The following is a 15,116-nucleotide window of genomic DNA, read 5'->3' as shown; positions in this document are numbered from 1 at the left end:
CCTCTGGGTGTGATGTAGAGACGGGCACAGCCGAGCACCTCTAACCATAGCGTCTTCTGTGCGCCTACATTTTAGTCACATTGTTAAACGTGTAGGGGCTCATTCACACCAATCAGTTATTGCCTGACAAGCGTATTTAAAGCTAATGAATAGATAATTTTTTTTCCACAATTGCGCTGAAACCTTTAGAACGCGGACTGACCTGTTTCTTCCGATCTACGTCACAACTAAAATAGATTTTACTGGAGAAACTGCAACTTGTGGGGAGCACGTGGAAAACAGACTAAAACATGTCTACAGCTTATATACAGTATATCCCTATATATTACATATACAGTATATTCCTATATATTACATATACAGTATATCCCTATATATTACATATACAGTATATACCTATATATTACATATACAGTATATACCTATATATTACATATACAGTATATACCTATATATTACATATACAGTAATGTTCTTTATGCACTAACCATTGCTAATAATGAATAAGTGACCTCCGTCTGTCATTAATCTGTAATAATCAATTGCCCTCCTGATCCCTATGTCAGCCCACCCAGGGTAGAATAAAGACCAACAAGTTCCCAGCTGAATTACCCCTCTCTCTAATACCCCCGTGTACTGTGTAAGGCGTTTGCCCCAGGATTGGCCATTGTTACGCACAGCACAGGTCCCTTCTACATTCGCCGGTGTAGTAGCTGCTGGGGGGACAGAATATACTCTGGGCGCCCCCAGATCTGCGCTGACAGATTATCTATGAGGACGCAGCTACAGGGACCCTACAGACGGGACCATGATACAGGAAGGAAGCGTCGTTACACAGCTCTCACTTTACTCCTCATTTCAGTCACATCGTAAAGGTTTGTACAGAATGAACCATACGAGACACCGAACATTTCTATCCTAATGCAATCCCTGGATCCAGAAAAAGGAGATTTATATCTCACGATCTCTCTCCTGGTAAAATCCATTATAAAAAGAAAATATTAATAATGAGAGGACCATCCTGGGGGCATCTTCCGAGAGCGGAGAGCAGATAGCACCTGAGTATGCGCTGGACGACCTCTGAGCCAGAACGCAAAAAGGCGTTTTACACTGTACATCGAGTGTGCGTAGAAACAGAAAAACGCAGAGGGCCTGATTCAGCGATGGACGCTATGCCAATATTTGCGGAGTTGAGTGATTATTGGTTAACCACGCATGCGTCAAGATACATTACCGCAGTCTCTTGCAGCAACTATATACTATTTACAATGATTGACAGTCATGACGCATTTGGGGGAGGTAACGGGCAGTGGCGGCAAGGAACGCAGGCTTGTCACAACCATTTCGGGGGGCGCGTCACATCTTGCATCTGCTACCCCGTACGCAAGAAAAATGGCTCCATCGTCTCAGTTCCTGCGACTGATTCTACATCTTTGTATTGCAGTTGCTTGGATCTGCACAGCCGCGAGGGGGCGTCTCGGTACGTTCCTGGGTGTCTGCGACATTTGCATATTTTCGCACGTCAGCTGAATACAAAGACGCAGCGGCAGCATTAGCGCCCATCTCCGTACCAGGCCCAGAGTGCAGCGACCGCCATTTCCATGTTCTAGATGCTTTCCTGCTGTATTACAGATCTCTGATTACTGCACGTCACCATGTAACAGTATAAATCACATATATTCCCCAGCACAGAGCTCCAATTAGTGTAATTATGGCCTCTGCATCCATCAGTGGTTATAGCTGGTCAGTGCTGAGACCATCATGACATTAATTGGAGTGCGCGGCTATCGTACATGTCACAGTGAGTGGGCAGCGCTCTGTGCAGCTTGGAATCCTGCCGGTGACACTAATTATATATATATTATATACACAGAAATCATTATAACGAGTTGTTGTCACACGAGCTGGGGGATGCAGTGGGATTGAGCTGTCCATCCGCTTACAGGGAACCTCGCGGCTGGAGGAAAGGGACATGGCGGCCACCTCGCGGCTGGAGGAAAGTGACATGGCGGCCACCTCGCAGCTGGAGGAAAGGGACATGGCGGCCACCTCGCGGCTGGAGGAAAGGGACATGGTGACCACCTCGCGGCTGGAGGAAAGGGACCTGGCGGACACCTCGCGGCTGGAGGAAAGGGACAAGGTGACCACCTCGCGGCTGGAGGAAAGGGACCTGGCGGACACCTCGCGGCTGGAGGAAAGTGACATGGCTACCACCTCGCAGCTGGAGGAAAGTGACATGGCTACCACCTCGCAGCTGGAGGAAAGGGACATGGCGGCCACCTCGTGGCTGGAGGAAAGGGACATGGCTACCACCTCGTGGCTGGAGGAAGGTGACGAGGCGGCCACCTCGTGGCTGGAGGAAAGGAACATGGCTACCACCTCGTGGCTGGAGGAAGGTGACGTGGCGGCCACCTCGTGGCTGGAGGAAAGAGACATGGCTACCACCTCGTGGCTGGAGGAAAGGGACATGGCGGCCACCTCGCCCCATAACGTCATGTAGAATATTATAACTTTTACCATTATTTTATCTACCAACAAGGTAACAAATATGAGGGCCTGGTTCAGACCCGCTCGCGAGCACATAGCGCTCGCAAGCAAGTTGATGGTCAGCCAGTGCGCACGCGCGGCGTACGCAATGCACGAGCCCCGGAGTGAGTGAGAACTTCACTCACTCCGAGGCTCGCTACAAAATGGGGCGGCTGTCAATGTTGATCGACAGCTCGCCCCGTTTAGTAGGCGGGGAGGGGGGGTGGCTGGACAAACGGAGACGTTCCCGAAGGAACGCCAGCTGTTTGTGGGCGGCCCTACTGACATAATTTGTGATGTCAGTAGTGAACTTCCTGCTCTATTATCGTCGCAAGCGTGACCATCGCCAGGCCACTCGCACCCACAGCTATGCGAGTGGCCTGGAGGTGGATTTTTTTTTTTTTTAAATCCGCCCTGATTCAGAGCGAGCGCCTCTGAATCAGGCCCTTAGTTCCTACTACTACTCACCGCTATTATTACTGGTTTCATTTTTTTTCCCCAGAAAGCTGATAAGACTTTCAATGAATTCCCGACAAGGTCTGCGCCCGGGACAGCGATCTGCCCCATTAGAGGAACATCCTACAGCGACCGATGGGTACACGCAAGAATCGCTCAGTTCTCTGTCTTCAACGAATCACAAAGTTTTGTTGAATGTAAATAAAAAATGCCCCCGATAAAGACCCTTCCCAGGGAAAACCCTACATGAATAGTAAGCGGGCAGTCAGCTATATGTCTGGACATTTATATATATAAATAATCCACCAACGCCAGTAACGGCATGGTGATGAATGAGAATTGCTTGCAGGGGCCCCCGGCTTTGATGTGGATGAGATTTCGCAGACCTGGATTTGGCGCAGAGTTCACCTCATACAGTAAACAACTGTTACTGGTGTTTACTGACGCGTCGCACATCGTGATAAACAATAAACTCAGAAAGACGGATGGCGCTAAGGAATGCGGCTCAGGGTTTGTCTGTGGCATCTGAGTTCCCAGTACCCCCGTCCCCCTCATAAGAACAATGACCTCATTCATCTGCACGTCCCTGCATCCTAGGGACCAGTCACAGTATAAAACGCGCATCATTAGGGAATATCAGCGTTTCTAACACCCTGTTATGTGTGCTAGACCCCAATATTATCATACTCCTACAGGGAGAACCCCGCTATATATACAGCCGCACGGACATTCCCCAGTCACTCCATATTACTGGACGCTGCTGAAATCCGATTTGTTCGTTCAGTTTTGAAAAGAAATAAAAAAAACAAAATCTGTCCACTCTATTTATTGTTTTATGAATAGTCCATTAGTATATTGGATGGAGTGCCTTTATAATAACCACGGGTATAATGCTGTGCATGGCAGGGACTGTACACGCCACAGGCTATAAGACACTACAGACTGTAAGGGGTAAATTTACTAAGGTGCTGAGTTCTATGTCATCCCAGATCAATCTCTGACATCGTCTGGATTCATGTGTCTCATTTTTCTAACAGGTTACTGATTACTAGGCTGCCGAGTTCCTGTCATTCGTGTTGTTCGATGGTGTAATCATTCATTGTCATTCGTATTATTCATTTCTAATTACCTTTCGGTTTTCACTAACTCGAACGAATAAACACAGACGCACTGTCGGGGTTAAAAAAATTAAAACCAGTGTAAAATTAGGAAAAAAAACGGTTTGGCCCCCTCCCCAAAAGAACAACCAGCACCAGGCTTTGGAGACCCAGTACTGGTTGTGCTAAATACAGGGGACAAACGATGTAGGGATCCCCTTATTAAGCACAACCAGCAATGGGCTCTGAGCCGGTCCTGGTTCTGGAAATACAGGGGAACAAAATGCTTAGGGTTCCCCTGTAAATTCCAGAACCAGCACCAGACTGTTCCTAGCGAGGGGGATGGAGTAATGCCACAGCCGGGGAAGCCCGGGCCGGGGATCGCTGGGGACCCCCCAATACAAGGGTCCCCCCTAGAGGGCGCCCCAGGCCAAGGCTGATAGCCCTGGGATATTTGTCCATTCACATCAGTGGAGACTACACTCTATATTCCCTAACACATGATCACACACATGTTTACACACAAGGGTTAATGTTTGTTGGGAGACAAATAACCTACCAGTATATTTTTTGGAGTGTGGGAGGAAACCGGAGTACCCGGAGGAAACCCACGCAAGCACAGGGAGAATATACAAACTCCACACAGTTAGGGCCGTAGTAATTGAACCCACGACCTCAGTGCTGTGAGGCAGTAATAATAACCATTACCCCGTCTGTGCTGCCCAGATAGGCCATAACCGGGAATGGAACCTCAGTGCTGAGAGCAGTAATGCTAACCACTACACCGTCCGTGCTCCCTAATATCCAAAAAAAAAGCGCCTTGAGTCCTACTGGAGATAGAATGCTATATAAATAAAACAATTATATATACTGTATACACAGTGTACTGCAGACACGTGCTTACAGAGGTCATCCTGTATTCCTGCCCTGTTACTATTCTATATAGTGAATTAGCTTTCCACTATGAGTTTGTATCCTCCCAGCTGTATAAGTGACTATTTATTAAACGGGGAATTTATATGTGAGAACACGATGTGCAGCCGGGTGGGGACATGCGGTGGATGTTGGGGATTGTAGTACACGGTGTCTCGGGGGAATGACGATATGAGGTTGGAGGCTTTGCTGTACAGTAAGGAGCAGAAGGAAGGAGGGAGGCAGGGGGCACAATACCCTGTCTGATCTCCCCGTGTCTCTCCCTCTCTGTAAGTGACAGGTAAGGAAACCATTTCATGGGCTGCTGCACCCCTGTAACACTGTGTACTGCAATCTTCAGCCCTTCTCCTCCATTAGGACGGCTCAATAGTCAATAGCACGGCCATTAGCCACAAATGAAAACATCACTTACTTTCCCAATCTCCCAAATACAAGGAATGCAATGACACGCGGCTCCCACTCTCCCCCCGCAGCGCAGAACACCCGTGTCATTTATATGGGTTTATGCTAGTAAGGAGGCTCCAGGTGCACACACTCAGTAGGTCACTGGGTCAATGTTACACATACCACCAATACCTTGTGACATCACAGAAGTGCGAGGCATTCCGTGCCTCATGCCTCTGTGATGTCACTGGTTGCTAATGAATTCTCATGAATTTAGGCGCAGCCCACAAGTGGCTGCAAACACACATTTACTGTACTGGCGCCCGATTACTATTCTCAGCAGCAAAACTTTGGGAAACCGATAATTATGTGACTGAGATTCAGGATTCAGCAAAGAAAGAGGAGAAGTGAGAGGTCTGAGGCGCCTTACCTCCGCTGGTCCCCGCGCCAACTCCGTCTGCTCAGCTCCTACCTCCAGCGTCACATCTACGGAGGCGAAGGGCCGGCTCGCCATCTGCTGCCGCTCTCGCATCAGTTGCTGTGGAGAAAAAAGTTGTCATTACTATAAATGTCTCAATCGCTGACGCTGTCTACAGGCTTCCGACCCTCCTCGTTATTTGGGATAGTCCCTTACTCGGACGAATAAATAATACAAGTTATGTTTCATTTGTGGCTGAACACATGTAACAGGGTTTTGGGATCCTTAGATTATGCGTCACACACACAGAAATGGAACAAGCAGCGTGAAAATAGCGCACTGAGGGGATGACTCAGTAGCGCACACAAGCAGCCGTGTAATTCCGTCCTTGCAATTATGTTAATGCAGCAGGAGGCGTCATGCATTAATGATCATACCTGCATCCATGGACGCATCGGATCTGCGTGATCCCTGGCCGGCTGAGTGACCATGGAGTCACGCAGGCCGGCCATCATAGATGAGGGAAAGAGGCCAGGAAATCTGGAAGATCCTGGTCTCTTCCCTACCCACAATGGCGGCGACACGGAGGCCGTCTCCGCCCCTCCCGCCCCCCAAATAGCAGCAGACTGACAATCACACGGGAATCATACTGTACATGCGCAGATTTGCGACCATCGGGAAGCTAGGTGCGCTGCTGAATAAAGCCCTGAGCGCAGGTTCACGTGTAAGCCCCCTCCCCTCCGCACAACGATTTCTATCTCCCAGCAGATTATATACACTCAGCATGCGCTAAAAATGCAGATTTAATGCCAGTGGGTGGTCCCTCTGCCCTAATCTTCCTTATTCTCATCGGTCGCTGGTTAATACCATTATTTTGTGATGTGGGATGTGTGGTAATACATTATAGTGTATATAATGGAGAGTAACTCTGTTATATATATATATGTTGGGGATAGTCTCTTCCTAGCTCACCGCCCAGTGTCACCCCACTCCCCTAGACTGTAAGCTCTGACGGGCAGGACCCTCACTCTCCTGTCTCTCACTCACAAAGCTGCTCTGTTCATGTCTATCTGCCCTATCAGAGCGCTGCTATTGTTATTATCTCTCAGAGCGCCCTATCGGAGCGCTGCTATTGTTATTATCTCTCAGAACGCCCTATCGGAGCGCTGCTATTGTTATTATCTCTCAGAGCGCCCTATCAGAGCGCTGCTATTGTTATTACCTCTCAGAGCGCCCTATCGGAGCGCTGCTATTGTTATTATCTCTCAGAGCGCCCTATCGGAGCGCTGCTATTGTTATTATCTCTCAGAGCGCCCTATCAGAGCGCTGCTCTTGTTATTATCTCTCAGAGCGCCCTATCGGAGCGCTGCTATTGTAATTATCTCTCAGAACGCCCTATCAGAGCGCTGCTATTGTTATTATCTCTCAGAGCGCCCAATCGGAGCGCTGCTATTGTTATTATCTCTCAGAACGCCCTATCACAGCGCTGCTCTTGTTATTATCTCTCAGAACGCCCTATCAGAGCGCTGCTATTGTTATTATCTCTCAGAACGCCCTATCGGAGCGCTGCTATTGTTATTATCTCTCAGAGCGCCCTATCGGAGCGCTGCTATTGTTATTATCTCTCAGAGCGCCCTATCAGAGCGCTGCTATTGTTATTATCTCTCAGAGCGCCCTATCAGAGCGCTGCTATTGTTATTATCACTCAGAGCGCCCTATCGGAGCGCTGCTATAGTTATTATCTCTCAGAGCGCCCTATCAGAGAGCTGCTATAGTTATTATCTCTCAGAGCGCTGCTATTGTTATTATCTCTCAGAGCGCCCTATCAGAGCGCTGCTATTGTTATTATCTCTCAGAGCGCCCTATCAGAGCGCTGCTATTGATATTATCTCTCAGAACGCCCTATCGGAGCGCTGCTATTGTTATTATCTCTCAGAGCGCCCTATCAGAGCGCTGCTATTGTTATTATCTCTCAGAGCGCCCTATCAGAGCGCTGCTATTGTTATTATCTCTCAGAGCGCCCTATCGGAGCGCTGCTATTGTTATTATCTCTCAGAACGCCCTATCGGAGCGCTGCTATTGTTATTATCTCTCAGAGCGCCCTATCAGAGCGCTGCTATTGTTATTATCTCTCAGAGCGCCCTATCAGAGCGCTGCTATTGTTATTATCTCTCAGAGCGCCCTATCGGAGCGCTGCTATTGTTATTATCTCTCAGAGCGCCCTATCAGAGCGCTGCTATTGTTATTATCTCTCAGAACGCCCTATCGGAGCGCTGCTATTGTTATTATCTCTCAGAGCGCCCTATCAGAGCGCTGCTATTGTTATTATCTCTCAGAGCGCCCTATCGGAGCGCTGCTATTGTTATTATCTCTCAGAGCGCCCTATCAGAGCGCTGCTATTGTTATTATCTCTCAGAGCGCCCTATCAGAGCGCTGCTATTGTTATTATCTCTCAGAGCGCCCTATCAGAGCGCTGCTATTGTTATTATCTCTCAGAGCGCCCTATCGGAGCGCTGCTATTGTTATTATCTATCAGAGCGCCCTATCAGAGCGCTGCTATTGTTATTATCTATCAGAATGCCCTATCGGAGCGCTGCTATTGTTATTATCTCTCAGAGCGCCCTATCAGAGCGCTGCTATTGTTATTATCTCTCAGAGCGCCCTATCGGAGCGCTGCTATTGTTATTATCTCTCAGAGCGCCCTATCGGAGCGCTGCTATTGTTATTATCTCTCAGAACGCCCTATCACAGCGCTGCTCTTGTTATTATCTCTCAGAGCGCCCTATCGGAGCGCTGCTATTGTTATTATCTGTCACAGTTGTCTCTTATTGCTTCTCCTGGTACCGTTTGGCTATATTATATGTGTTTTATTGTAATTTACCTGTACGGCACTTCGGAAAACTATATAATACAACAACAATAATAATAGATAATAGTAACAAGGTGACAAAAAGATGCATAAAGTACTGTTTATGATGTGACAGTTCTCCGGGCTGACAGGTGACCTAATGTAATAAGTGACCTGGTGATGGGAGACATACGTCCTATTATCCCACACTTACCTATATCTGTGTACCTCCATTATCACTGAGCCACAGCAACCAATCAGCAATGCGCTTATGTATACCTAGCGCTATCTGGGTAATGAAAGCAAGTGCCTGATTGGTAGGCGATGCTGGTTCTCTCCTTCGCATCATGATGACTTGTATATCACATTACATGATGTATTAGGCCCACTAGAGCCTCAGAAAAACACAGCGCACATATATCAGCTCTGGATACGGTAAGCTGCGCACATCCTGCCAGTAATTGCTCACCGGAGCGGAGGGACTTGCTGCCTGGAGACCCCCATTGGTTACACGTATCTGTGTATTGCAGATTATCTCCTGACAATGAGGTGTAGATGGCTGTATAGTGCCCCTGATACGGCAGCTGTCTATCACTTCTGTATGATACAAGTTGTGTTTTCACTAATTTACCAATGAGATCTATTCCCTGTGTCCCAGGACAGACCCGGGCCCCTGTATTACAGACCCGGACCCCTGAATTACAGACCCGGACCCCTGTATTACAGACCCGGACCCCTGAATTACAGACCCGGACCCCTGTATTACAGACCCGGACCCCTGTATTACAGATCATAAATCAGATATTTATATTTTATTAAGGTACAAGGAATTCTGATGCCAATCTCACAATATGCCCTTCCCAGTACATGTAACCCATACAAAATGTATCATGTGAGACATACATACATACATACCATACATTACATACATAAATACATTACATACATAAATACATTACATACATACCATACATTACATACATACATAAATGCATTACATACATAACATATATACATACATACATTACATATATACATACATTACATACATAAATACATTACATACATACATTACATATATACATACATACATACATAAATACATTACATACATACCATACATTACATATATACATTACATACATACCATACATTACATATATACATACATAAATAAATTAAGTACATACATTACATTCATACATTACATAAATTACATACATACCATACATTACATAAATGACATACATAAATATATTACGTACATACATTACATACATAAATTACATACATGCCATACATTACATATATACATACAATACATACATACATAATTACATACCATACATTACATACATACATTCCATACCATACATTACATACATAACTACATACATACATACATTACATACCATACATTACATACATAATTGCATACATACATTACATATATTACATACATACATAACATATATACATTACATACCATACATAATTACATACATTACATACCATACATTACATACCATACATTACATACATACATTACATACATACATTACGGTCACGCAGAGCCTGGCTGCCGGCAGATCACACAGGGGCGGTCAGATTGTCACATCTGACTGTGTGGGGGTCAGGTAGAGCTACCACAACGTGCAGGACCCCAATACACTTCTATGGGCACAGACCCACAATACAATCCTATGGGCACAGACCCACAATACACTCCTATGGGCACACACCCACAATACACTCCTATGGGCACACACCCACAATACACTCCTATGGGCACACACCCACAATACACTCCTATGGGCACACACCCACAATACACTCCTATGGGCACACACCCACAATACACTCCTATGGGCACACATCCACAATACACTCCTATGGGCACACATCCACAATACACTCCTATGGGCACACACCCACAATACACTCCTATGGGCACACACCCACAATACACTCCTATGGGCACACACCCACAATACAATCCTATGGGCACACACCCACAATACACTCCTTTGGGCACACAGCCACAATACACTCCTATGGGCACACAGCCACAATACACTCCTATGGGCACACACCCACAATACACTCCTATGGGCACAGACCCACAATACACTCCTATGGGCACACAGCCACAATACACTCCTATGGGCACACACCCACAATACACTCCTATAGGCACACACCCACAATACACAATACACTCCTATGGGCACACACCCACAATACACTCCTATGGGCACACACCCAATGCCCACTCGGCCGTATGAGCACGGGTTTGGGCGCATTGGCTCATTGTGCAGCCTCCTCTGTGGCCATGCTGACCGGCTTGGTATAACCTGAGAGTACTGGACGGTGACATCACACACAAGCGCTGCCGGCTATAACGTAGTTTTATTTTCCTAATTCACCAACTCCAATTTCTCTCCAAGAGGACTTGCTGCTAATTAAATGTATTATGTGCCTGCAATAATGGATAGGAAACCATATAAGCCATTACAAGGGGGTAATTATCCATTACTAATTATACACTCATTAATTACAGTCCTGTTAAATGGGTTAATAAGTAGATAAACCAGTATTTTAGACACAATAGAAGACATGAGAAATAGGGAACAGAACATACCCATAACACAATACACACAGAATAATATACAGAAACTGACACGATATGTTGGGTACAGGATCCCCGCAGTCAGAATCCCAACAACGGCATCCCAACACGGTTATTATATCGACACCTATCGCTAAGTATCCTAACCCTCCCCCTAGTGCCTAACCCTCACCCTCCCTCTAGTGCATAACCCTAACCCTCCCCCTAGTGCCTACCCCTAGTGCTTAACCCTCCCCCTCCCCCTAGTGCATAACCCTAAACCTCCCCCTAGTGCCTAACCCTAACGCTCCCCCTAGTGCCTAATTCTCCCCCTAGTGCCTAACCCTGACCCTCCCTCTAGTGCATAACCCTAACCCTCCCTCTAGTGCATAACCCTCCCCCTAGTGCCTAACCCTTACCCTCCCCCTGGTGCATAACCCTAACCCTTCCCCTAGTGCCTAACCCTCCCCCTAGTGCCTAACCCTAACCCTCCCCCTAGTGCCTAACCCTCACCCTAGTGAACAGACCAGTGTGTCGGTTTTTGGAAAAGCCGGTTTGGGTCCTGGGGGTGTGGATGTGAGGAGAGGAAGGCCACTCCATCCACAGGCCACTCCAGGTTTTGAGCCTTTCAGCCTGGTAGCAGGCTCATTAGGGCTTCCACCTGGAACTGGCTATTTAAGCTGGGTTTATTTGTGGCTGAATGTCTCACACCTAGGGGAGCTGGCAGTCTAGCCTTTTCAGAGACACTTGGTTAAAACTCTGTAAGTACTGTGCACGTGTTTTGTTGATGGTGAGGGCAATAGGCCCTACCATTGTTATAGCAAAAGAATCTGCTGTGTAGTTAGTGCCCAGCCGGGCTTGGACTTATATTTATGTTTTATGTTTATATTAATTTGGCACAATGGAGACTGGCGCAGACCAGTTTGTTCGAGAACCTCTGACTTGTCTCCTGTTTCTACGGCTGCTGTGTGTAAAGAGGGAGTCCATCTACCCCTGGAGAGGGACCTCTATCCCAACTGTGTCACAATATATATATATCTATACAGTACTACTTGTATTTTGGACCCGTCATTAGCTGGGTTGCTAGTTGTTGTTGCTGGGGGTCCCCCTCTCCCACCCGTCACTGTAATTACAGGAATAGACTGAACTTTCTCCTCCTCACTGTTACCACTCACCACAGCAGAACCTACAGTACTAGGAACACTGCGAGCGTATATAGTATGTACTGTATAACCTATATATAAACCGCACTGTGTGAGAGCGCATTCAATATGTGCTGTATAATTACAGTATGCTCAATCTCTGCAATATAAACATGCCTCTGTGACAAATCAGGACTTTGTCACCTCTTCAAATCTGACGCGTGTGTAAACGCTACTTAACCGCATCTTATCCATTGAGATGAATGTAAGTTTTCAACTGCGCCGATGTGCGTCGGACATGCTGAAATGGAAGAGGAAATGAAAGCTGCACGGTGAAGTTACACGCCAGTAATAACCCAGATATGTACGGTCTCATTTGGCAGAAGGATTTTTTTGCGCCCGTTTACACGCAGGAAGCAATCTAAAGCTGCATACACATGTACAGATTTTCTGTCCAACCATTGATTGGTTGGAATGAAAATCTGGTAACGTATGGGACTAACTGATGATCAGCAATTTGCTCCTAAATGTCAGAAAACAGATGAAAATGGCGTCAGACAAGTTTGTTAAATGTTTTTGTCCATTTTCTGGCGTTTGGGAGCAAATTGCTTGTTGTCATTTGCTGTCATAGATTACCAGATTTTCATTCCAACCAATCAGCTAGTTGGATGGTTGGGCGGAAAATCTTTACGTGTTTATGCAGCTTTAGTGGCAGAATTGTGACGCCAATACTGCGCCAGAGACGCTTAATGATTAAAGTGGGTTTCAGATCTTATTTTCAAGTGGGAATAATGGCAGAAATGCCTTCAGAAAATGGGGTGACACAATATGGTTCAATATATCAAAAATATATTAATGTGGAATAGGAATAAGATGACATGTGATTCCGCGTGGAACAGAAGGATGCAAAATCACCGTACAAGATGTTATGTGTCCTGCAGAAAATACAATGTTATGGAAATCTCTCTCTGTATCTGCAGATAATAGCCCCTTCCCTTCTCTCTGTAGCTGCAGATAATAGCCCCTTCCCTTCTCTCTGTAGATAATAGCCCCTTCCCTTCTCTCTGTATCTGCAGATAATAGCCCTTTCCCTTCTCTCTGTATCTGCAAATAGCCCCTTCCCTTCTCTCTGTATCTGCAAGATAATAGCCCCTTCCCTTCTCTCTGTAACTATAGATAAATAGCCCCTTCCCTTCTCTCTGTATCTGCAGATAATAACCCCTTCCCTTCTCTCTGTATCTGCAGATAATAGCCCTTCCCTTCTCTCTGTATCTGCAGATAATAGCCCCTTCCCTTCTCTCTGTATCTGCAGATAATAGCCCCTTCCCTTCTCCCTTCTCTCTGTATCTGTAGATAATAGCCCCTTCCCTTCTCTCTGTATCTGCAGATAATAGCCCCTTCCCTTCTCTCTGTATCTGCAGATAATAGCCCCTTCCCTTCTCTCTGTATCTATAGATAAATAGCCCCTTCCCTTCTCTCTGTATCTGCAGATAATAGCCCCTTCCCTTCTCCCTTCTCTCTGTATCTGTAGATAATAGCCCCTTCCCTTCTCTCTGTATCTGCAGATAATAGCCCCTTCCCTTCTCTCTGTATCTGCAGATAATAGCCCCTTCCCTTCTCTCTGTATCTATAGATAAATAGCCCCTTCCCTTCTCTCTGTATCTGCAAATAGCCCCTTCCCTTCTCTCTGTATCTGCAGATAATAGCCCCTTCCCTTCTCTCTGTATCTATAGATAAATAGCCCCTTCCCTTCTCTCTGTATCTGCAGATAATAGCCCCTTCCCTTCTCTCTGTATCTGCGGATAATAGCCCATTCCCTTCTCTCTGTATCTGCAGATAATAGCCCCTTCCCTTCTCTCTGTATCTGCAGATAATAGCCCCTTCCCTTCTCTCTGTATCTGCAGATAAATAGCCCCTTCCCTTCTCTCTGTATCTATAGATAAATAGCCCCTTCCCTTCTCTCTCTGTATCTGCAGATAATAGCCCCTTCCCTTCTCTCTGTATCAGCAGATAATAGCCCCTTCCCTTCTCTCTGTATCAGCAGATAACAGCCCCTTCCCTTCTCTCTCTATCTGCAAATAGCCCCTTCCCTTCTCTCTGTATCTATAGATAAATAGCCCCTTCCCTTCTCTCTCTGTATCTGCAGATAATAGCCCCTTCCCTTCTCTCTCTGTATCTGCAGATAATAGCCCCTTCCCTTCTCTCTGTATCTATAGATAAATAGCCCCTTCCCTTCTCTCTGTATCTGCAGATAATAGCCCCTTCCCTTCTCTCTGTATCTGCAGATAATAGCCCCTTCCCTTCTCTCTGTATCTGCAGATAATAGCCCCTTCCCTTCTCTCTGTATCTGCAGATAATAGCCCCTTCCCTTCTCTCTGTATCTGCAGATAATAGCCCCTTCCCTTCTATCTCTGTATCTGCAGATAATAGCCCCTTCCCTTCTCTCTGTATCTGTAGATAATAGCCCCTTCCCTTCTCTCTCTATCTGCAGATAATAGCCCCTTCCCTTCTCTCTGTATCTGCAGATAATAGCCCCTTCCCTTCTCTCTGTATCTGCAGATAATAGCCCCTTCCCTTCTCTCTGTATCTGCAGATAATAGCCCCTTCCCCTCAGTGGCTGCCGTGCCCTATAGCAGAGAACATCATTTCATTTACAGAGCCGTGCAACTGAGAAGAGGTAATAGCGGAACCCACAGCAACTATA

At 46.4% G+C, this 15,116-nt stretch overlaps 1 protein-coding gene across 1 annotated transcript in view; it reads right to left on the bottom strand.

Moving 5' to 3' along the window:
* Nucleotides 1-15,116, bottom strand: part of LOC148453895 (attractin-like protein 1) — a 482,434-nt gene that overhangs the window by 220,660 nt on the left and 246,658 nt on the right. The window contains exon 4 of the mRNA XM_088461549.1: nt 5,827-5,934. Coding sequence (XP_088317675.1) covers nt 5,827-5,934 — 108 coding nt within the window. The remainder of the gene's footprint in view (nt 1-5,826; nt 5,935-15,116) is intronic.

This window comes from Taudactylus pleione, unplaced genomic scaffold (assembly GCF_031769625.1).
Source record: "Taudactylus pleione unplaced genomic scaffold, aTauple2 ptg001065l, whole genome shotgun sequence".
Lineage (NCBI taxonomy): Eukaryota > Metazoa > Chordata > Amphibia > Anura > Myobatrachidae > Taudactylus > Taudactylus pleione.
The sequence above is the reverse complement of the archived record's forward strand: the minus strand, read 5'-3'. Positions and strand labels throughout refer to the sequence as shown.